The following is a 25,213-nucleotide window of genomic DNA, read 5'->3' on the forward strand; positions in this document are numbered from 1 at the left end:
AGTAGAGTAGAGTGGAGTGGCGTAGAGTGACGTGGCATGTCGTAGAGTAGTATGGAGTAGCATGTCATACAATGGCATGTCTTATTTTGTAGTGGCATGTCATATAGTAGAGTGCCATGGACTGGAGCGTGGTAAAGTAGAGTGAAGTGTCGTAGAGTGGAGTGGTGTGTCATAAAGTAGAGTGGTGTGTGATAGAGTGGAGTGATATGTCGTAAAGTGGACAGAGTGAAGTAGATTGACATAAAATGGAGGAACATAGAGTGGAGTGGAGTAGAGTGTTGTAGAGTGGAGTGGTGTAGAGTGGATTAGAATGGAGTGGTCTATAGTGTGTTAGTAGTTGAGAGACATAAAGTGGAGTGGCCTAGAGTGGAGTAGTGGAGTACAGTGGAAAACAGAGTAGTGTGTCATACAGTAGACTGAAGTAAAGTGGCATAGAGGGAGTTGTGTGGTATATCTTAGACTGGAGTATAGTGTCATAAAGTAGAGTGTTGTAGAGTAGAGTGCCATAGAATGTCGATGGGTAGAATGTCATGGCGTAGACTATTGTGGCATACAGTGTTGTAGTATACAGGGTCATAGTGCACAGTGGAGAAGCGTAGAGTGGAGTGGGGTAGAGGAGTGGCATACAGTGGGGTGGCATGTTGTAGAGTGCATTGCACAGGTGTAGAGTGAAGTGGCGTGTCATTGAGTAGAGTGGAGTGGCATGTCATTGAGTGGCATGTAGATAAATGTGTTAGAGGGGAGGGGCATAAAGTGGAATGCCGTAGAGTGGAGTGGCATGTCATAGAGTGGAGTGGTGTGTCGTACGGCAGAGCGGACCTGCGTGGAGAGTAATAGAGTGCAGTGGAATGTTGTACAGTGTAGTGGCATATGGCAGAGTGGAGTGGTGTGTGATAGGTTGGAGTGCCATGACGCTACAAGGAGTACAATGGAGTGGCATACAGTTGAGTGGTTTAGAGTGGAGTGTTTTACAGTGTTGTGTCAGGGACTTTTGTGACTTGGAGTGGTGTGTCATAGAATGGAGTGGCTTGCCTTAGAGTGGAGTGGAGTGTTGTACAATGTCAGAGAGTAGAGTAGAGTAGCACAGAGTGGAGGAGCATAGACTGAAGTAGAGTTTTGTAGAGTGCAGTGGCGTAGAATGGAGTGGCATGTTGTAGAGTAGGGTGGAGTAATATGTCATAGAGTGGCGTAGATTGATGTAGAGTGTAGGTGCATTGAGTGGAGCAGAGTTCTGTAGAGTGGACCTGTGTAGAGTCGACTGTCATGGGGTAGGGAGGAGTAGTGTGTCATTGAGTGGCATGTTGTACCATGTGTTAGACTGGAGTAGTGTTTCATACAGTAGACTGGAGTAAAGTGGCTTGGAATAGAGTAGAAGGAGTTGCATATAGTGCTGCAAACTGAAGTACAGTCTTATACAGTGGCATAGAGTGTCATAGAGTGGAGGGGCATAGAGTAGAGAAGAGTGGCATTAAGTGGAGTGCCGTAGAGGGGAGTATGGTAGAGTATTGTGCCATACATTGTTGTGACGTAGAGTGTCGTGGCATACAGTGTCATATAGTACAGTGAAGAGGCGTAGAGTGGAGTGGCATAGAGTGAAGTGGCGTGTTGTAGAGTATATTGTACTTGCATAGAGAGTAGTGGCATAAGATAGAAGAGAGTGAAGTGGTGTGTCATAAAGGGGCATACCGTAGATTGGAGTGGCATGTCGTAGAGAGGGGTGGTGTGCCATACAGAGGAGCTGCGTCTCGTACGGTGGACTGACGTGAAGTATCATGAAATGGAGTGCCATATAGTGCAGTGGCATGTGTTACAGTATAGTGGTGTGACGCTAAAAGGAGTACAGTGGAGTGGCATACAGTTGAGTGACACAGAGTAGAATGTCATACAGTGTTATGTCAACAAGCGGGGTAGATTGTCATGGTAAAGAGTGTTGTGGCTTAGATTGTCATGGCATAGAGTGTCGTTGTCTAGAAAGGAGTGGTGTACAGTGGAGTGATGTAAGGTGAAGCGATGTACAGTTGCGTGGTGTGTCGTACAATGCAGTGGCATGTCATAGAGTGGCGTGGAATGTCAGAGAGTGGAGTAGTGCATCATAGAGTGGAGTGACATGTTGTAGAGTGAAGACAGTTGTATTGCGGAGTGGCTTGTTGTAGACTGTTGTAGATAAGAGTAGAGTGGTGTATAGTGGAGGGGCATAGAGTGGAGTAGAGTGTTGTAGTGTGGAGTGCGTGTTGTATTGGGAGAGAGTGGAGTGGCATAGAGTATTATAGAGTGGAGTGTCACACAGTGGTGTAGAGTGGTGCAGCATTGAGTGGAGTACTGTAGTACAGTGCAGTATAGTGCAGTAGTGTTGTCAAAGACAAGTGAAATAAAATGGCAAGGAATGGTGTAGAAGGAGTTGAATTGAGTGGCCTAGGATGTATTAGAGTGGCATCGAGTTTTGTAAAGTGTAGCTGAGTGGCAGAGAGTGGAGTTGTATATCGTACAGTGGAGGAGTGCAGAATGTTGTAGGGTTGAGTAGAGTGTTGTAGAGTGATGTAGAGGGGGGTGACATATTGTATGTGGAATGGTGTCTAGTAGAGTAGAGTGGTGTGCCGTAGATCACAGTGGAATCTTGTAGAGTGCAGTGGTATGGAGTGTCTCAGAGTGGGACGGAGTGTCCTACAGTGGAGTGGCATGTCGTAGAGTGGAGTAAATTGCTGTAGAGTGGAGTGGAATAGTATGGGGTGGCGTGTTGTACAGTGTGTTAGAGTCAAGTTACATAGAGTAGAGTGCCATACAGTGTTGTAGAGTGGCATGCCATAGAGTGGAGTACTATAGTACAGTGGACTATAGTGCAGTAGTGTGTCATACATGACAGTGAAGTAAAGTGGAATGGAGTGGCATAAAGGGATTTGCATGGGGTGTTGTAGAGTGGAGTAAAGTGTCACAGAGTGGCCTAGAGTGTAATAGAGTGCAGAAGTGTAGTGCTGTAGAGTGTTATAGGGTGGCATTGAGTGGAGTGCCATATTGTAGAGTAGAGTGGTGTGTAGTTGAGTGGAGTGGCATGTCATAGACCGGGGTGAGTTGCCATAGAGTGGAGTGGTGTGTCATATAGTAGAGTGGAGTGGTTTGTCATAGAGTGATGTGTCATACAGTGTCTTACAGTAGAGGGGCATAGATTGAAGTGATGTAGAGTGAAGTGGCATAGAGTGGAGTGGTATGTCGTAGAGTGGAGTAGTGTGTGGTAGACTAGAGTGGTGTGTGACAGAGTGGAGTTGCATGTCATAGAGTGGAGTTGCATGTCTTAGAGGGGAGTGGCATGGTGTATCATACAGTGGAGTGGACTGTCATAGAGTGGAGCAGTGTTCAGTGCAGTGACATGTCTCACTGCTCAGTAGGTTGGAATGACGTGTCATACATTGGTGTGTGGTGCAGTGTCTTTGAGTGGAGGGGCGTCCAATAGAGTGGTATAGAGTGCACTTGGATGTTGCAGTGGAGTGGTGTACAGTGCAGTGGCTTGCCATATAGTAGCATGTGCTAGAGTGGAGTGGAATGTCGTAGATTGGAGCGGTGCAGAGTCCTGTAGAGTGAAGTGGAGTGGTATGTCCTAGAGCAGAGTGGTCTATGTTAGAGTGGCATGGCATGTCGAAGAGTTAAGTGGGGTGTTGTAGAGTGGGGTGGCTTGGACTGGAGTATCATAGTGTAGAGTGGAGTGACATATCATACGGTGGAGTGAGGTATGATAGGGTGGAGTGCCATGTTGTACAGTGCGGTGGAATGACTTGGGTCATGTTATAAAGTGTATTTTAAACACACCTAGTGAGAAAATGGCTGAAAGGATGTAGATAAGATTTATAGAATACAGGATAGAAAGGGTCATTTTTGGTGGTAGATCTAAATTGCTTAGGTAATGTTATAGTTATAAGGCACAAAAACGTACTTATATATTGGGCCACGATATACCGCCATAACTTCACGGTATACCGCAGCACATTGTAATGACAAAACAGTATATGATTGTGCAATGAAAGCCGTTACAAAATTAAAAGCTGAAAGCATTACAGATTTGCCTAAAGAGCCTCAATCCTTATAAGCTGCTAGTACACTATATTACCACTTAAAACCCACAACCCAGTGTGGGCTAAACAACATTGCCATCTTAACATTTGGAAGGGCTTTTATTTATTACCCAATCATATACTGCATTGTCATTGACATATACCCGAAATTACCATAGTATCCTGCTTCCCCATATATCACTGACATTTTATCTCTAATTATAACAAAAATATGGAACTGATTTAGCAAAAAGGATAATTATCACTCCATAATCTATATTCCTGCCAAATTTCATGTAAATGTGTACATCCCTGTAAAAAGTCTATAGCAAATGAATTTGAAAAACTTGTTTTTGGACCTCCCCTATTTTCTGTGAACCCCTTTAAATAATGACCACAAAAATTGGCATCATCTGTAATGTAGAAATTGAAATAGGTCTGCAAAGTTTTGTGATGATTCGTCAAACGGGGGTGTCATTATTAACTATCAAAAATCCAAGGAATTCCTATCCCTCGGAATCCTAACTCTAACTACAACGAGGCTGCACCACTCTGTAATTTACATAAATGCAAAGCTTTGTGGTAATTAGTTAAGTAGGTGCAAAGAAAAAATATGTTTTTCCACCAATGCATTTTCCATAGCCTCTTTACTCAGATATAGTAAAACAATGGCTGCGCGGATTTACAGGAAATTTGACAGGAATATGGATTTTGGTGTTGAAAGGGTTTATTTTGTTATTTGACCTGAATTGGTTCTGTATTTTTTAAGTTATAAGGGACAAAATTGTGTTCATCTATTGGCCTGCGGTATACAGCAGTAATTTTGTGGTACACCACAGTACACGGGGAAGACAAAACACAATATTATTGACTAATGACATGCCTTACAAAATAAAAGGCCAGAAATATTGTTTACCGCACACTTTGTGTTTGTTCTGGCACTCAACGTGAAATATAGCTTGTTACTGTTTTTGGAATGTATTGACGGAAATATGGCACTTTAGAAAAGTCTGTAAAGTTAGTGAAAAGTAATTTTATTGTTTTATATGTTTTTTGAAAAGTTTATGGAGTACCACGGTACCTCCTCAAAACGATCTAGGAAGTACTGTGGTACCTATTGAAATAAAAAAAAAATGCATATGATAAAAGACACTCTATGACACACCACTCCACTCCACTCTACAACATGCTGCTATACTCTACACACACCACTTCACTCTATGACACTCCACTCCACTCTACATCACTCCAGGCCACTCCACTCTATGACATGCCACTGCACACTATACCACTCCACTCCACTCTACAACATGCCACTCCACTCTGACACTCCACTCTATGTCACTCCAGGCCACTCCACTCTACGATATACCACTGTACTCTATGACACCCCACTTCACTCTACAAAACCCCACTCTACCACACTCCTCTTAACTCTGCGATACGGTTCTTCACCCTTCGCCACTTCACTGTATGCTACTCTAAAACACTCTGCGACACGCCAGTCTATGACATGCCAGTCCATTGTACTCTACAACATGCCACTCCACTTCATGCCACTCCACTCTGCTACATTCTCCTCCACTCTCTGCCCCTCCACTCTGACACACCACTTCACTCCACTCCACTCCACTCCACTGTATGACACTTTCCTCCAATCTACCATACACCACTCCACTCTACAACACTGTACTCCACTCTATGCCACTCCACTTTACAACACTCTGCTGCACACTATGTCACTCTATGACATTCTACTCTGCTCTACTACATTCTACGGCACAGCCTCTATGCCACTCCATGACACTTTGCTCCACTCTATGACACACTCACTCTATTTTACATTTCAACTCTATACCTCTCTACTCTATGACTCTCCACTCTAAGGCACTGTATGACACAACACTGCATAACGTGCCACTCCACATAACTCCATGACACAACACTCTATTGTACTCCACTCTACAACAATCTACTTTACTCTATGCCCCTCCACTCCAATCTTCGACCCTCCACTGTATGCCACTCTATAACATACCACTCTACTCTACGACATGCCAGTCCACTCTACAACACTCTAGTCTACTCTATGCCCTTCCACTCTATGCCCCTGTATGAGACACCAAACCACTCTATGACACACCACTCACCTTTATGACACCCCACTCCACTTTGTGACATATCACTCCACTCTAAAACACTCAACTCCACTCTATGACAAGCCACTGTACTCTATGACACGCCACTGCACTCCATTCCCCTTCACTCTAACACATTCTATGACATGCCACTCAATAACACACCACTCTACACCAAGTCACTCTACTCCATGACATGCCACTCCACTCTACAACAATATGAAACTGCACTGTACTGTATGACACTCCATGCCACTCTACTGCCACTATAAGACACTCTATGACACCACTCAACTCTCCTCTATAACACACCACTGCAATGTACCTCACTCCACTCTACAACATTTGACTTTAGTCTATGCCCCGCCACTCTACTTGACTTTCCAGCACATACTTTACTCACTCTATGCCAGTCTATGGCACTTCATTCTATGCCCTCCACTCTACGACACTATTCTTCACTCTATGCTATTCCACTCTGTGACACTCTACTCTACGCCACTCTACAACAACCTACTCCACTTTAAGGCACTTCGCTCTACTACATGCTACTCCATTCTATGGAACACCACGACACTCTACTCCACTCTATGCTACTCTACAACATTCTACTCTACCGTACAACATTCTATGCCACTCCTTCTAAGCCACTCCAGACTACTTTTTTCCACTGTACTCTATGACACACTACTACACTCTATTCCAATCCTCCACTATATTCCACCCACCCTATGCCCCTTCACTCTAAGACACTGTCCGACATGCCACTTTATAAATTGCCACTCCTCCTTATAACAAGCCACTCCACTCTACGCCACTCCATTCTGCAACACTCTATTCTATCCAATGCCATTCCACTCTACTCTACAACACAACACTCCACTCTATGTGATTTCTTTCCACAACACTCTACTCCCCTCTATGCCCCTCCACTTCACACCACTCTACTCCACTCTAAGACACTGTCTGACACACCACTCCATTCCACTCTACGACATGACACTCCACTGTATGACACACCACTCTGACGCGCCACTCCATTCTAAACTACTCTACTTCACTCTTTGACACTCCAAGCCACTCCCCTCTGAGACATATCACTCCACTCTATGACATGCCTCTCCAATCTATGCCCCTACATTCTACAACAAACCACTCTATGACACTCCGCTCTACTCTACAACATGTTACTTCACTCTTCGCCACTCTGCACCACTCTACTCTATTCTATGCCAACGGATGACACTCTACTCAGCTACACTCCATTAGACAAAACTCCACTCTATGCCACTCCGCCATACTCTAGGACACCACTCCACTCAGCTCTAGAACACTCTACTCCACTGTATGCACCTCCACTCTATGCCACTCTACTCTATTCTACACTACTCTATTCTGTGACACTCCACTCTGTCATGCCACTCTGTGCAACTCCACTCTATGACACTATTCACCCCACCATTCTACTCTATTACACTACACTCTACAACACTGCACTCCAGTCTATGCCACTTTATGACACTCTACTTGATGACCCTTCACTCTATGACACTCCACTCTATGCCACTCCACTCTCTGCCAATCAACTCTAGAACACAGTGCTCTACTATATGAGCCTCTACTTTATGCTGCACTACTCCACTATACTCCACTCCACTCTATGAAAAGCTACTCTATGACGCTTCACTCTATGACACTCCACTCTATGCCACTCCACTCTGCAATACTCTACTCTACTCTATACCACTCTACAACACTTGACAAAATGCCACTCAATGACACTCCCCTCAATGACACTCATCTTAACAATAATTTGAAACACATTTTTTTTTAAACTTTGAAATTCAACTGAAATACCAAAGGTTATGGATAAGTTATAGTTAGAAAAACGTTAGCAGTGTTGTTACACTGCACTACATTAACTATAACGTGTGCCAACCCCATGCACTTCTTATACCCTTTTATATTCCTTACAGCATATTAAATGATAGCATACATAACATAACTCGTGGCATCTCTAATAACATAATTTATGAGAACAGTGTGCATGTTAGAGGGCCATGTTATATTAGTGTAGTGTGGCTACGGAGTTAAGAACACTGTAAGGAAGTGTGCAAGTTATAGTACGTTTCAACCGGTGCACAAATTATGGCTGTAAGTTATAACTATACCTTTAGAATTTCTAATGTTTGAGTAGTTAAGTTGGTTTTGTATACAAAATATTAATAAAGTTTTCCAAACTATAACCTATCCTTAACCTACTGGTGGTCAGCAGTAGGTACTTATAGTTAGGTCTGCTTTTCCTTACACAAAGTGTTTTTTGGTTTGCTAATAACTTTGGCCTTGTTTGACAAATCTTTGTGAAACTTTCCAAACACAATATTCATATACCTCAGTTATTTCCTAGAGATTCTCAGGGTGATCCATTTAGCAGAGGCTGTGAAAAAAGGGGGGTCTTCCAAAATGTAAACTCTCCATGCATTTTCCATAGACTTCTTAAGACACGCCTTCAGCAAAAATAGCTGAATGGAATTGCACTAGATTTTGGTGCACAGATTCTGCTTTTTGTGATTTGGTGTAATTCTGTTCAGCAGTTTTTGAGATATTAGGGTAAAAAATCATCGTAAATTTTGAGAGTTGGGCTCGCAAAAGTCTTCCTGGTGTACCTCGAGAGCACAAAATCAGAAATGGGGGCCTGTGATTGGTGGAGAGGCCTGTTTTTTCCATGAACCTTCACATTCTTGTGGGAGTGAGAGGTTCCAGCGAGTCCCATGAGATGAAATGGCCGCCAATACTGTTTACTGTGAAAAATTGGAGGTGTTGTGGAAATGAAGTAAAAAAGCTATATATGGGGGCACCAGAAAGGCATGATGTCCCCCTTGATTTAGAGAGGAGAAGTCTAGGGGATAACTACTGTGAAGATAATAAATGTTTAATTTAAAAAAAATAATATTTACAATCTTGCAAGTTTCTCGCAGGAGGGCAAATAGTAATAAGGAGTAGTTGAGTTCTCCATACACTTCATTAATAGGAATGCATATTGTGGTAGTTGTTTTTGAAAGGAAGTGTGTAAGAGATCTGTACCGTGATGAGCAGATTTTTAATTCTTATTTTGTTTTAAAGTTATGATCTTGCAAGAGTCTTGCAGGATTATGAATTCAGAAAGGAGAGGTGATCTTCGACTATTCTTTGCTATGCACACTTGTATGAAGGAGTCTTACTGGAGATGGTGTTTTTCAGACTCTACTATTTATGCTCATTAGTTTGAGAGGAGTTGTGAGTAGAGATAAAGCTCATCCCAAGCACCCTACTATGCACATCCATATCTGAGATGGGAGTCTGAAAGGAGGGCCCAGTCCCTCCACACACCCTACTATGCATACCTATCATTACAGAGAGAGGTCTCAGCAAAGAGGTCAGTCTCTCCACATGCCCTACTACGCACACCTACCATGTGAGAGAGGGGTTTGACAGGAGAGGCTAATCCCTGCCCACTCCCTACTATGCACACCCGTCATCTGAGATAGAGGTCGGAGCCCAGTCCCTCTCTGCACTCTGCTATGCATACCCTTCATTACAGAGAGAGGTGTTAGTGGAGAGCTGAGATAGAGGTCTGAAAGGAGGGCCTAGTCTCTCACAAATCACCCTACAATGAACACTCTTCATCTGAGAGAGAGGTCTGACAAGGGAAGCAAATACCTCCCCACACCCTACAATGCACATCCATTATCTGATCTTGCAAGACTCTTGCGGACTTGTGAATAGTAGAAAGGAGTAGGGGATCATCTAATACACTCTGCTATGCACACTTGTTACTGTATGAAGGAGTCTTACTAGAGATGGTGTTTTACAGACTACTATTTATGCTCATTAGTTTGAGAGGAGTTGTGAGTAGAGCTAATGCTCACCCAAGTACTCTACTATGCACACTCATCATCTGAGAGAGGTCTGAAAGGAGAGCCCAGTCCCTACCCTTACCCTAGTATGCACACTTATTATTACAAAGAGAGGTCTCAGCAGAGAGGCCAGTCCCTCCACACACCCTAATATACACATCCATCATCTGAGAGAGGGGTCCAAAAGGAGAAGGCAGTCCCTCACCACAACCAACTATGCACACCCTTCATCTGAGAGAGAGAGGTCTTAAAGGAGAGCCTAGTACCTCCTCACACCCTACTATGCCCACCTACAAGGGAGTAGCCAGAAAATGAAAATGCCCCCCACTTTGAACAAAAGCTCTGATGGCATCACACAAGTACAGGAAGGGAGCTCAAACCTTCCTAGAAGTTCTTCCTTGTCTCTTCCATCCAAGCATCTATTCATTCATTAACCATTTCACCCATCCATCCACCCTCTGATTTCCCCATTTCACCTTTATGTTCTGTAATCCATTATTGAATTTTTCACTATTCCATCTATTCACACATAGGTCAACTATGCATCCATCCATTCATATATCCATATATTCATCCTTTGACTTATACATCCATCAGTAAAGACTTTCATCCAGCAAAATATTACTTTTTGCCATTCATCCACTCAGATTTGCATTTACTCTGCCTTTCCATCACCAGTCCATCTATCACCCTCTCAGACTTCCATTTACTCTGCCATCCTTTCACCTGTACATTCTCCATTCATCTATCCATCAACCTACTCATTCATCCACCCTCTCATTCATCCACCCTCTCATCCGTTCTATAACTCATCCTAACTTTCTTTCATAATCTTACCTTTCTTTCCTTTCGTTCTTCTTTCCCTTTTTTATTAACCCTTGTTTCTTTGCGTTGAATGGGAACTTTTGTCTGCCACGTTGCAGACAGAAGAGACCCAACCCGCTGCAGTTGCTAAAGTGGAAGTTCACAATGACCCTGGAACATATCGTTACAGAGAGAGGTCTAAGCAGAGAGCCTAGTCCCTCCACACACCCTACTATACAACCCATATTCTGAGAGACAGATCTGAAGGCTTCTGGTGCTCCAGCGGGAGGTTCACAGGGTGAGCTTCCACCAGAGTCCCCTTCTGATGCCATTCTGCAGGCGCTATGGGCCTGGGGAGCACCAGTGAGCTCCCATGAAACCCCTCAGGAAACCCCCGCTCTAAATGCCATGTCCAGAGCAACAAACAGTGCTGATTTTGGCAGTCAGTAGCCGATGGCCACAGAGATGTGTGCAGGCCCTAAGATGGCGGAGGAGGGCTGTGACTAGCGGCCAAGCAAGACCCATCAGCATCAGAGGCTTGCTGCCAAAAGAGGCCTGGAGCCTGAGACTAGCGGCAGACGATTAATAGAGTAGCGAGAGAGTCCCCCCAGGGGAGCCTTGAGGACAGACCCTGAGGCATGAAGGTTAGGACCCAGTGGCCGCTGTGCGCGCTTGAGCCTGGCGGGAGCCCTAACTTTGTGGCATGGATTTGCTTGCCTAAGCTTCCTCTCCCTTCCCACAGCTGGAGCCCAGCTCAAGCTCAAGTTCAGCCCCGGGATCCTGCATCCCACCTTCGCCCACCACCACTGTCCTTCTGCCCCTACGGCCATCACCACGTTGCTGCCTCTGCAGCCCCTCCCCGCTGTCCTCACCTGTTTTCCGCCTCCCTGCTGTTTATCCCTCCCCTCCCCCTACATAATGGCGTGCGGTCGAGCCCCTGGCGTGCCGAAGGCGCACCTAAGGCAAGCCCGTCTGCGCCCGTCAACGACCTGACTGCAGCCAGCGCCAGGAACCCTGGATTTTCGACCATCCATCGCTACGACTCCAACACCCTCCTTGCACTCAACCCCAGAAAACTCAGGGACTCCTCCGTGGGCGTCTCAGATCAATCAGCTGACACTGACATTGATGTTGGTGATGCCGATCAAAGTCTCTCCTTCTCCTATCGACATCGAATCGCTGCCTTCTCGACGTCGATCGGTGTTGGCTGCAAAGTCTGTAGAGCAAATTGGGGGGAATGTTGCATTTTTGCATTTTCACTTCCTTATCAAGGTGAGACTTCTGGGATTCCCCTTGTGGCAGGTGATGAAAGGGAGACTCAGCTTTTGAGCCCATTTCTGAAACTATACCATCGCAAGTGGAAGAGAGTTGGATATCTGCTCTTGGTGAGGCTAGTGGGCTGGAGCCTTCCCCAGCCTCAGGGATACTTTCACCTCCTAGTCTTGCTACTGAGGCAAGTTCCTCCTTTGCAGATTTGTTTAGGAGAGTGGCTGCAGTTTTGGACTTGTCACTGCCTACGGGGAAGTCCACCGACCCTTTGAATGATGTCCTTTATCAAGGACAGTTGGGGGTATAGCCTGTCCTTCCATACAATGAGGCCCTGTTTGACATATTTTTGGGTACTTGGGCATCTTCTGCAGCACCAGTCTATAAACTGGCAATTTTCTTTTTATAGTATTCACTGAGGGGGTAGCTGTTCCTAAGGGTGTGTGAGGGCACTATATCTAAAAAGGAGGGATTCCCCCGTCATTCTAGATAACCCAACTTTATTGAGATTGATCATTCTCACACTTCTTCTCCAACCAGAATAGGTTGCGACTCTCTTTGACTTTAGGAATAGCTACCCCTCAGTGAATACTACGTTAGTCTTTGGGAGCATTGGTACAGGACCTACCCCTCTTCTAACAGCTCCCCATCCCCCCCTCTACAATGTGTAGAGATTTTTCTTTTTATCTCTCTTAAACTGTTCCTAATATTATTTGTAGCTGCCCTTTACATGTTTCTTTACATAATTTCCATTTAGCTTTCTATTTATCTTGTCTTTCTTGGGTATGTAACTTCGGTCTGAGACATTTTGTTCCTCATCGTGAACAGTGCTCATAGGCACATTACCATTTTTAGTAGGTGATTTATTTCGATTGGTTGGTTTCAGATGTATATCACTGGTATATTCTAGAAATAAACCACAATTTATTCAATCAAATCCATACCAGCTTTGTGATGTTGCAGATCTTTGGAGCATTTTTGCACTTTTGATATTCTGTCATTCAGGTCACAAATGTTAGTGATTTTAGGTGCTTGTTACCTGCTAATTTAGTCTTTACACCTTTCTCTTGTTATTCCCTCTGATAATTCTGGTTAATCATTGGAGTCGCTTTTAATATTGGTGGATGTTTGATGCAAATCAGTTTTTTTTCTTTTTTTATACCTTCTTTTCTCTGCAATCTGTTTTTATTTTTATTGTCAAAGTGCGGGACCCTGAGTGCATTTACATTTATTTATTTATTATATACTTTTTCCAATTCAGTTCGCAGCAATTTTTCTTCATAGTTTTGAAGGTTTGCAGCTTGCTAGAGCCATGAGTCTAGCATCATTTTGAGCTATAGGTGGCATGTTTTGCATGTTGTGACAATCGCAGTTTATATTGGGAATCTCAGATGACAAAAGCTGCGTAGAAATTGTATATCCCCTCTCTGTATTCTTTTTTGCATTATGCATAGTGGCAGGCAATGTTAATAAACTCGGCTTCCTAGTAACATTTTTTGCAGTACGTTTTGAAGTATAGTCCCTTGTGTTTATTGGAGACATATTTTGTAAGTTGTTTGAATGTTCTCATTATGTCTCCATGCAAATAATAGTTGTATTTTTCATTGGGAGATTTCCAGTATGTGATTTTTTGGGTAAAGTCACTTGTTTTGTCATTTGGTTTGTCATTTTTTTTAAGTCTTGATGTGACTATTTCGTTTTAAGTATACATTTAATGCTTTCACTACGGTCGATCAGTTCCTCAATATCGACTATTATGGAGGGTGAACAGGGCAATAATGTTTGATGCAATTTGATGTTATTAATTGTGTTGTTAGAGCTGGCTGTGACTTGTGGAAAAGTATCTCCTTTCGCCATCTTAACTGAGTTTTTGTAATCCAGGAACTACTCCATCGGGAATTGGGATCGTTAGCTTCACCATTTCACCCTATCATACTCATGGCCTTGATAGATACCTTGTTCTACCTATTTTTCTAGATATCTCCTCAAAAATATTAGTGGTATATAGACTACTAGCTGGACTACTCGAAGACAAGGGCCACTACAACTGAGAAGAGGTTAAGATAGTTATAGTTATTCCAGCCATTCACCCAACCCTCAATGAATTTCTTCACTTTGTCTTAATTAAACATTCAGATTTCCCTGGTCCATACCATCAACATTGGTCAAGGCAGAGCGCTTGGGCCATGCTACAGGGAGGCGTACAGAGTGAGGTGACCACCAGAGCTGGGGTGAACACAGGAAGGGTCCGGCTTGCTTCCATAGTCGCCACCTCCCTAGAGGGCAATGTATTGTCCAACTGTGGCACACATCCAGCTTGCTTTGTGCCCCCACATGACCAACCCAGCCCTTAGAGCCAGTTCTTTTCTCAAAGTTATGGATCTGACTTGCTAACCTCCCTTACCTGTATTTTCCAACATGCAAGAGGCTGTTCACCTTCGAGACCTGTTGCGGCTATGGATATGCCTAGGCGAAAGATGAACACTATGTCAGATTTCAAAGGAACAGCGAGAACTCACTGGACGCCGCTGGAAGCACATCGCTTTCCAAGGCTCGGGGGCACTTCTCAACACAAACCCTCTCCAGGGCAACCTGCCCTTCACAAAGAAAAAGAACTCTCCCTGGGGCTCTAGTTGGGTTCTCTAGCACACATCCCTGCCTTTCTTGGTTCGGGGATCAGAACTTGACTTCCAAATAGTACTCACCCCTCTCTTAGGACCGACTGGCAGAGAGTTACCTGGATCACCAGACGGCATCCAGGCCTAGTGTCACCCAACCTCATCCACTCTGGTCGGACCACTTCACAAGCTGCCAGGCTGCTTGGCCTTTGCTATCGTGAGTGGTCTCCAAAAAAGTCATAAACAGTGCAGACAGGGTGGAGCGAATAACATCTGACCTCTTTGAGCCTGACTAGGCTTGGAAAGTCAAATTAGGCTTCATCTGGACCTCCAGGCCAGTCTGGCCATAGTGATCAGGGTACAGTGCTGGCTAAACTACGACCAAGCAGGCCGCCCTGCCGAGGATATCAGTTTGAATCCTTCCTGCTTTCCGGAAAGCAAGTCTCAGAGGAACGATTCATTAGACAGGGCTAGAAGGCAGCCATAGACTCAGGCTACTAGGACCCTGGGGCGGGTTGGCCTCAGCCCACGTGGCACCTGTGGAGAAATCCCAGAGAAAAAGAGTGTCCATCACAGCTTGTCCCTAATAATCTGGCGGAAAGCTAATTCCCTTTTCATAAATCTGTGCACTCTAAGTGAAAGGGGGTCATTGGAGTGAACAGATCTGACCTCCTGGAGCCCTGGATGGTGCATGGAGATTCAAATGTGCCTCACCTGAATTTCCAGGTCAGCCTGGCCATCAAGATCAGGGTGCACTGCTGGCTCGTGATCAGGGTACAATGCTGGCTAAACTGCTCCAGAGTAGGCCATGCTGCTGGGGATGTCAGCTTCAAACCGATGCTTGCTCTCTGGGAAGCAAGGCATGGTGGAAAGGTACATCAGACAGGGCTGAAAGGCTGCTGCAGGCTCAGGCCCCTGGGACCCCAGAGTGGCCTGCCCTGGCCCTTGTGGCACCTGGGAAGAAAGAACAGAGGATCACACCTTGTCCATAAAATCTGGAAGAAGGCTACCTGCCTTTCTTGTAATCTGTGCACACTAAGTAAAAGGGGGCAATCGGCGCGCACAACATCTGACCTCCTTTAGCCCTGGCTTGGCAAGTCAAATGAGCCTTCATTGAGACTTCCAGGTCAGCCTGGCCATTGTGATCGGGATACAATGCTGGCAAAATTGCTCCCAAGCATGTGACTCTGCCTTGGGATGTCAGCTCCGTATCACTGGCTGCTCTTTGGGAAGCAAGGCTCAGAGGAAAGACCCATCAGAGAGGGATAGAAGGCAGCCGGATGAGAACAACTGGATGACAAAGTGGCTCCCTAGTACTCTGTCTCTACTAATCATGAGCAAAGCAACCCACCTTTCTTGTGATCTGTGCACACCAAGTGACAAAGGGGGCTGTCAGAGATAACACACCTGATCTCCTGGAGCCGGGCTCGAAGAACCAAATGAGCCCTCATCTGGACTTCCAGGACAGCCCAGCCTTCAGGCATGCTATAGGAATACTTGGCTCATAACCAAGTGTCCAGCGCTTGGAGTGACCAGATGCCCAGCCTTGAAAAATGTCCATCTGGTTATACCGTGCCTTATGAAAAAGTATTCTGTTTGCCCTTGGAATGTAAAGGTACTCTGAGGTCTGGGTGCACAGAGTCCAAGCTGGGTATCAGGCAAGGGTCTATGAGGGGGAGGCCTCACTGAGCTCTGACCCGGGACCCAATTAGATTTTCAAAACCCAGACAAGCAAGGGAGACCTCCATGGGTCTAAAAGACCCTATCCTGATCAGTTTATGACACAGTGGGCTGGTAAGGCGAGCCCAGCCCTGAGACTTTCATCCTAGGCTCAGTCAGAGCTCTGAAGTGGGGCCAGGTCAGAACTTCTGACCCCAGACAATCAGGGGATATCTCCCAGTTCTTGTGGGACCTCATCCCAGGCATTTTATGACATAGAGGGCTGAAGAAAGGAGCCCAGGACTGGGAGCTTCCACCCCTTGGTCAGGCGGAGCTCTGGCCCGGGTCCCAATCAGATCTTTTCATCCTGGGCAAGCAGGGGTGGCCTTTGTGGGCTTGCGGTTCCCCATCTCAGGTACTTTGAGACCCGACAGCGCAGGAATGGAGCCATGGTCAGGGTGGTTTTATCCCTAGGTCAACCGGGGCTATGACCTTATCAGAGCTTCTGCACCCAGACAAGCAGGGGATACCTTTCTGGGCACTTTGCGACACAGCAGATTGAAGAAGGGAGCCCAGGACTTCCACCCCAGGGTCATTTGGATCTCTGACCTGGGACCAGATCAAAGATTCTTAACCCGGGCAAGCAGGGAAGACCCCCTCTTGTCTGCTGGACCCTATCCGCGGCACTTTGCAACAAGGCTGGCCATGGATGTGAGCCAAGGGCTGGGGGATTCCCCTCCAGGACCAGTGGAGCTCTGACCCAAAGCCTGGTCAATGCTCCTCTTTCCTGGCAAGCAGGGGAGGCCTCCTTGTGCCTATGGGTACCCGTCCCGGTCTCCAAGTGACACAGTGGGCCACTGAATGGAGCCTAGGGCTGCTGGTTCTCACCCCAAGACTTGCAGGAGCTCTGACCTGGTCATAGCTTCTTTTTGTTGGCAAGCAGGAGATCCTGTGGGTCCCATTCCTGGGCACTTAGAGACATGGCAGTCCAAGGTACAGAGCCTAGGGCTTCCATCCAAGGCCCACCAAAGCTCTGACCCAGGGCCTTGTCAGAGTTTCCTGTTCAAGGCAAGCAGGTGATTCCTTCCCGGACCTTCGGGTCCCTGGCCTGGGTTCTTTAAGAACTGGTGGGCTGGGGGAACAGAGCGCATGGCTGGGGTACGAACCCAAGCCTCGGCTGGGCTCTGATCTGTGGCATGGTCACAGCTTCTTCACACCGGTAAGCAGGTGAGTCCTCCTGGGCACTTTGCAACTCTGTGCACAGAATAAAGGTTCTCACCCTTGGCCTGCCAGACGACTACACATTTGTGTAATTCATGCACACTGAGTGACAAAGAATGACATTTGAGAGAATGTTTCCGGCCTACTGTAGCCTTGACTGAGCTTGGAGCTTCAAATGGTCCCTCACTGGAAATTCCAGGGCACCTTGGAATTCTGAACACTGAGTCACATTAACCCCTTAACTGCTGGGCCTCGCCCCACCCCAGGGCTGCTTACTTTTTTTGCTATTTGAGGCAGTTCGCACCTACGGCTCCCTAACTTTTTTTCCAAGTAAGGTATTCATGTCAAGATTGTGTCCTTTTTTCCAGCATCCTGGGGATTTTAAAGGTACCCAGGGTTTTTTATTTCCCGAAATATGACATCAACAAATGGTTTGATGTGCTAAAGCTTTCAGCACCATGCAGAGTTAAATAAAATAACCTATTTATTCCCACAATATTAGCAAGAGGTAGTTCATTTTTCCTATTTTTTGTGCTCTCAACCTGTTTCCATTTTGTGATGGTAACCATTGTAAAAACCCATGGGTGATCCAGGAAATCTAAAGATTTCAGAAAAGTAGACAAATTCCAAATTCAGCAAAGGATTATACTTGTAGATCCCTCAAGGTTTTCCTACAGAAACTAACTGTTGAAGTAAAGAAATATTGAAAATTAGTAAGGAATAAATGGCCATTTGTGACAACGTATTCGTCTGTAAAACATTTCGTCACAATGGCCGTATACCATTATGTGTGCTGTGCCCTTCTAGTTGCGGATTGTATCTAATTGTACGGTACTTGTATAGCGTGGCTTATCACTCATGAGTGTAGCCAGGTGCTGAGCTGTGGGATTCAGTCGTAATCCAGGTCTTGAGTTTCTTCCTGAATTCTGTCAGTAAGGGTGATGTTTGGGGGTGGAGGGTGTTCCAGGACTTGGCGGCCATGTAGGAGAAGGAGCGTCTTCTGGAGCGGCGGTGAATGCAAAGAGTCTGTGTGAGGGTGAGCAGGTGTAGCAGAGCTTTCCGGACGGTCATTTGAGATTCGAGTGGTGGTTCATGTATGCAGGTTCCTGGTTGTGGAGGGCATTGAAGGTGTTGGTCAGTAGCTCGAACTGGCATCTCTACTTGATGGCAAGCCAGTAGAGGTCTCTCAGGTGCTGGGCGATGTGTGTCCTTCTGGGCAGGTCGAGGATCAATCTGGCTGCTGCGTTCTGTATTGGCTGGAGTCTTCTCATGAGTTTGCTGGTTGTACATTCGGCCTGGTCAATACGGCTGGTGATGAAGGCCTGCGTCACTGTTTTTCTGATGTTGATTGGGAGCTTTTTGAAGATTCTGCGGATGATGCAGAGAGTGTGGAAGCAGGCTGAAGAGATGGCGTTGGCCTGTTGTGTCATGGGGAATTAGTTGTCCAGTATGATACTGAGGTTCCGAGAGTGTTCTTTCGGTGTGGGGGTGGGTCCGAGTTCCGATGGCCACCAGGTGTTGTTCCAGGGGGAGGTGTGGCTGCTGAAAATCAGGACTTCGGTTTTGTGTGTGTTAAGATTCGGACAGTTGTCCTTCTTCCAGACAGAGATGTTTTTGCATGCAATTGTTGAAGTTGGACTTTGTGATGGTGGGGTCAGCTGATTGTCGTTGGCCTAGGAAATGTTGTTGATGTCATGGGCTCTGACAATGTCTGCTAGCGGCGTCATGTAGATGTTGAGGAGGGTAGGAATGAGGGCTGAACCTTGAGGGACGCTGCAGTTGGGGTGCTTGGATAGTGAGATGAAGGGGGAGGTGGATTCTCTGGGTGCGCCCTGTGAGGAAAGATGCCGTCCACCTAAGAGTGTCCTCTTTGATTCTGATCTGGTGTAGTCGTTTGATGATTGTGTGGTGGGAGACAGTGTTGAAGGCTGTGGACAGGTCAAGGAGGATCAGGGTGGTAGATTCTCCTCTCTCGAGTAGGGTGCGAATGTCATCTATCGCGGCGATCAGATCTGTATCGATGCTGTGGTTGGCTCTGATTCCTGATTGGGAGGGTCTAGCAGGATGTTTCTCTCCAAGTATTCAGTGAGTTATATAGGGTTTGTAGGTTCTCTACGAACCCATGGTACCAAGAGTTAACAACTGAGCTGCACTGCACAATGTTTTTCTATTGTGTTCCGAATATAGACCAATTCATATGGTGAAATATGTAGAATGAATAATGGGTATCAAGGAAATCTATGTGATTCTGAAATGGCCACAAGATATGGAGTATAGCTTAGCAGTAGCGGTTATTTGTACATTATTTGTGGATACCCATACCAGCATATGATTTAGAGGGTATTTTTCAAAATGTCTCCTTTCTTACAGACTGGCTGGAAGGCACACATGCAGTGAAATCCAACTGGTAATAACAAATGTTCTACTATTCCATGCTTCCACATGTCTTCCTATAAAAATGGTACCTCACGTGTGTGGGTAGGCCTAGTGCCAGCAACATATACGCAATATGAATACATCACAATTTGTCACTGAAAACTGGCCCTTTTTTCCCTATGTGAGTAGCTGTGGACCCTGGGCCATAGCTCAGCTGGCATCTAGGGAAACCTAGAAAATGTGCCCATTTTTTAAAACTAGACACCTGGGGGAACCCCTGCAAACCTCAAACTTTGACTGAAAAAATACATTTTTCTCGTGTTTCTGTGATAGAAAGTTGTGGAATCTGCAGAGAGTAACAAACCTCCTTCCACCCAGCATTCCCCTAAATCTCCCAATAAAAATGGTACCTCACTTGTGTGGGTAGGCCTAATGCCCACAACAGAAAACGGGCCAAAACGCAACATGGATACATTACATTTTTCCACTCAAAAGGGACCCTTTTTAGGTATCACGCCTAGCGTTGCAGTGCGCAACATTGCTCGCTCAGCGAGACTTCATGTAGGGGCTTCTGAAAGCTGACCACACGCTCGTGTGTGTGCTTTTGTTTTCGTCAGCTGCAATTGCCTTTTGCGAGTGTCTTTTTAAAAAAGACAGCACACAATTGGAGAAAGGCGGGTGCATGTCCCAGCTTCCTTTAGAAATGTAACCGCCCATGGCCTATTGGTGTCTGTTACGCGCAGCAGCGGCATCTGGTTTTAATTATAAACATGTGTTTATAATTAGCGCGTGTTTGCTTTGCTGCCGCGCTCCCTCACCCCCGCTCCTCTGTGGTGTGCACGCACCACTGGTTTCGATTCTGTGCTTGTTTACTTTCTTAACACATGGTGTCCAGAGTGCGCGGACATGCCGCAGTCAGGCCGCCGCACGTGCCTGGTGAGTCGGTAAAGCCTGGCTCCTTCGCTGTTCAAAGCAGCCGCAGGAGGAGAGAGCGTTTCACCCTAAAAGTCTGTTTGTCTCAAACAAAGACAGCCAGGCCGGCTACACGCAAGACAGCAAACGGGGGTAAGTTTACTCTCCTTTTAATACTGGCTTCAGTGCAGAAACATGCATGTTTCTCCACATACTGCGAGACATGAAGCATGTTCCATGTGTAAGTAGAACCATACCGCGTTCTATGTAGAAACCTACATATCTGGAGGGTTGTGTGTGCATGTGAGCACACAAATCGCACTCAAGCAACCACACTCACATGAACAAACACAGACGGGCATGCTATCTGACAAACACACGAGATATACAGAAGACACACATGCACAGACACGAACAAAGATGTGGACGCACAGGTATGCCCAGATATGTTCCCACATAGTTATGTGCACATACTCGGATACACCCACAGTTAAATGTGCATATAAGCACACACCTAAGTGCGCCTAGACATATGCACCTAAAACAGACACATGTGTACACACACACACACAGACGTTGGCACCCAAGCACACACACAAATATAAAGTGTATATATACGCCAAGACCTATAAAGACTCACATATATGCACACAAACACACACGCACACACACTCAAATATATGCACACACACACAGACTCAGATAAATGGACACAGACACACAGACTCAGATATATGCACACAGATACACACACAACACAAGCACACACACAGGCTCAGATACATGAACACACACACAACACACACGCATACACACACCCACACACACTCAAATACATACACACACAGACTCAGATGAATGCACACACTCGGCGCAGAGTGGAACCAAGCTGTACTTGACCCCTGCCTTTATGAGCACCTCAGTATTTGCCTAAAACACATTTGGGCCTGACAAGAGAGCCTGCTACCGTGTGACACGGCCTATTCAACAGATAGATGTCCAACGCCACACACCACCGCGGTGGCATCGCAGCTAGCTTAAGAATTTGTTCGAAAAGCCAAAAAAACCTGCATAGATTAATGTCCGAAGGAGGGAGGAAGGGAGGGCTGCTTAAAAGAAAGGATGGGAGTGTTTACATTTGCTGCGTGTCTCAAGACATCTTTCCTGGAACAACATGTGTCAGTGGCTCAAACAAAAGAACGGGGACAAAAAAATGTGAAATCAAAATATTCCCAAACGGTTCGCACTAATTATGTGGTGTGTGTGGCAAACATTTGGAAGACAACAATACTGTCCATAACGTGAAAAAGACAATGCAAGGTTGCACAGAAACGCCCCATTAGGCAAGTGATATTTCGAGGAAAGCAGAAACATATTAGTTAAAAAAAATATTAAAAATATATTTTAAAAAAATCGAAATTTGAAGTGCATTGTAATAATAAACATGGGCCACTGGTATAAAATTCACAGAACCAACCCAAACAGAAGCTATTGGCATTGTAAATGACAATGCCTTTTATTTATGTTTTAAAAACCAACAAGTAAATAAAAGACATTGCCATTTACAATGTCATTAGCTCAAACTCTCACAACTGCGAGACCGATTGCATTGCAAATGCTTGTTTTCAAAGTGGGTAGCTGAGGATTTTGGGCCCTATCTCATCCAACAACTAGAGAAACCTAGCAAACTTGCACATTTTTGAAAACTAGAGATTGGGGATAATCTATGGTGTGGTGACTTGCATGGCTCTCACCAGGTCTTCTACACAGAATCCTTTGCAACCCTCGACTAAAAAGAAACAGATTTTCCTCACATTTCTGTGATGGAAAGTTCTGGAATCTGCGGGGAGGCACAAACTTCTTTCCACCCATCATTCCCACAAGTCTCCCTATACAAATTGTACCTCACTTGTGTGGGTAGGCCCAGTGCCCACGACAGGAAATGTCTTAAAACGCAACATGAATACATCAAATGTTTCCAATCAAAACTGACCTGTTTTTTGCAAAGTAAGTAGCAGTGGATTTTGGGCGCTCGCTCAGCGGGCATCTAGAGAAACCTAGTGAACCTGCACATTTTTGAAAACTAGACAGCTAGTGGAGTCCAGGGGCACATGACTTGCATGGCTTACACTAGGTAATTTTATCCAGAAGCCCTTGCAAACCTCAAACTTTGGTAAATAACACACATTTCTGACTCATATTTTCTACCAACCTGATTTCACACATGCCTCAAGATAAGAACGGTACCCCCTTCGTGTGGGTGGCATATGAAACCAAGACACAAAGGCCCTACAGTACTACTTTGATAGACAAGCAATAGGGGTAGCTGTGGTATTTGGGGCTGTGCTGTTGTGCCACCCATGCAAACCTACAACCCACAGACATTTTTGAAAACTAGACAGTCAGGGAGTTCCTAGGTGGTGTGCATCCCATGAGGTTTTTTGTACCACAATGCCCTGCAAATCTAAACTTTGCCTGAAAATCATGCATTTTCTCTACATTTTTGTGATGGAAATTTCCAGAATCCACAAAATTCCTACCACCCAGCGTTGCCCCACTTGTGCAGATAAAATGCTGTGCCACTTATGCCTAGTGCCCGCAACAGGACCAGATCAAAGCAAGGTCAATGCCAACCCTTGCGAGGGGACTCCAATTAGCCCGGTTTGATATGTTCTTGTTGCAGGCACCAGGCCCAACCACGCAAGTTGTGCAGTGTTTTTTATCGGTACAAGTGGGGCAATGTTGAATGGTAGGAATTTTTGGGATTCCTGCAGATTCTGGAAGTTTCAGTTAGAGAAATGCAAGGAATATGCACGATTTCAGGCAAAGTTTTAGGTTTGCAGGGCATAAGAAAGACTACTACTATATACACCCTCTACATGGCCACTAGTACACACATTTGCAGATGAGTTAAACAGCCATGTAGTGCCAGTTTTAGAAAGAGTGTGCTAATAGCAAAATGCCCGTACATTTTCCACAGCCTCACCGAAAGTGTTTTGCAGGTGTAGTTTATGGTTGATGACATAGGAACCTTAGAAAGCAAAGTTGATGACCATATTGTGCTCTAGTTTCGGTAAGGGACATTTGTGAAACCCACGTGCCTGACTCAAACAGGAGAGTCAAGGAAGCTGGTCAGGGCAATCGTTGTGTAGTCTTAGATTCATAGTTTTAAAGCTCATTAACTCATTTAACAAAGGTCGGACGGACACTGAGGAAAACTTGTAGGTCACTTCTGTTTCCCTTAAGTCAAATACAATTTCTTGCACTTGAAAATAGCATCATCTGTTAGGAATTATCGCTTTAGCAGGAATGCAGTGTATTCTTGGCTAATGGAGCACATTTTGTGAGAAATTTTAATTTTAAAGTACTGAATTACAAAATTGTGATAAAACTCAATATAACAATTATGTAATATAAGCATTTTATCATTTGAAAGTGGCATTATTTAATGTCTGGCTCCTTATTTTTACAGATCATCCTATTAGATGAAGCCACAGCATCCATTGATTCAGAAACAGACCACCTGATCCAATTAACAATCCGGGAGGCGTTCAAGGACTGCACAGTGTTAACCATTGCTCATCGGATAAACACTGTTCTGGAGTGTGACCGTGTCCTGGTGATGGACGACGGAGAGGTCAGCTGTAGACAAAATATTAGATATGTTAACCTTTCTGTTAATGGGGGTGGGTCGAGCAGAAACCAACAACTTGGGGGAATGGATCTGTTCTGACAATATTTTTAACGTCCCCTCACATTCTTATCTTTCATGAGAGCCAGTGGTATTTGGTGAATTTTGAAAAAGATGGGTAGAAAATAATCTGTCTAAACTCCACTAAGTTAGTGTTTGAAGCAAGCGAGCCTGAACAACCTAGCGAGGTAGTATGTGGGCTTCTACAGCAGCAACAAGTTTAATAACAGAAGGAAACAGGCCAAAAAAGCTGGCAGTCATTGATGGGTAGCTCATGAACTAGTTCAATACTTTATCGTCTGCTGAACAAGATTAACCTGTTCCCAGATTGCTTGATGTTTATGTTTCAAAGACAATTGTAAACATTTGTGTAAATGGCACATTTACTGCACTCTTTTCCCTAGACATCGGCCAAAAACCTACCCATTTTAAATCCAGTTGGTATAATGTGTGAGTGCAATTTAACATGGGCCTCTTTCATTTAAAAATCTTAAAATTCCTCCCCACATTGCTAGTCCATCGCTTCTTTCATTTTCCCGCTCCTACTTCCCCCACCTAGATTATCCATCATATAATATCTGTATGTAGTTTA

General features: G+C 45.2%; 1 protein-coding gene across 2 annotated transcripts in view; it reads left to right on the forward strand.

Annotated features, from left to right (window-relative positions):
- Window positions 1-25,213, forward strand: part of LOC146776281 (ATP-binding cassette sub-family C member 12-like) — a 1,395,717-nt gene that overhangs the window by 1,329,161 nt on the left and 41,343 nt on the right. For both annotated transcript variants that reach the window (XM_085639684.1, XM_085639683.1), the window contains exon 30: window positions 24,403-24,567. In XM_085639684.1, the coding sequence (XP_085495810.1) occupies window positions 24,403-24,567 (165 nt within the window). The remainder of the gene's footprint in view (window positions 1-24,402; window positions 24,568-25,213) is intronic.

The sequence above is a fragment of the Triturus cristatus genome, chromosome 12, assembly GCF_964204655.1.
Source record: "Triturus cristatus chromosome 12, aTriCri1.1, whole genome shotgun sequence".
NCBI classification, from domain to species: Eukaryota; Metazoa; Chordata; class Amphibia; order Caudata; family Salamandridae; genus Triturus; species Triturus cristatus.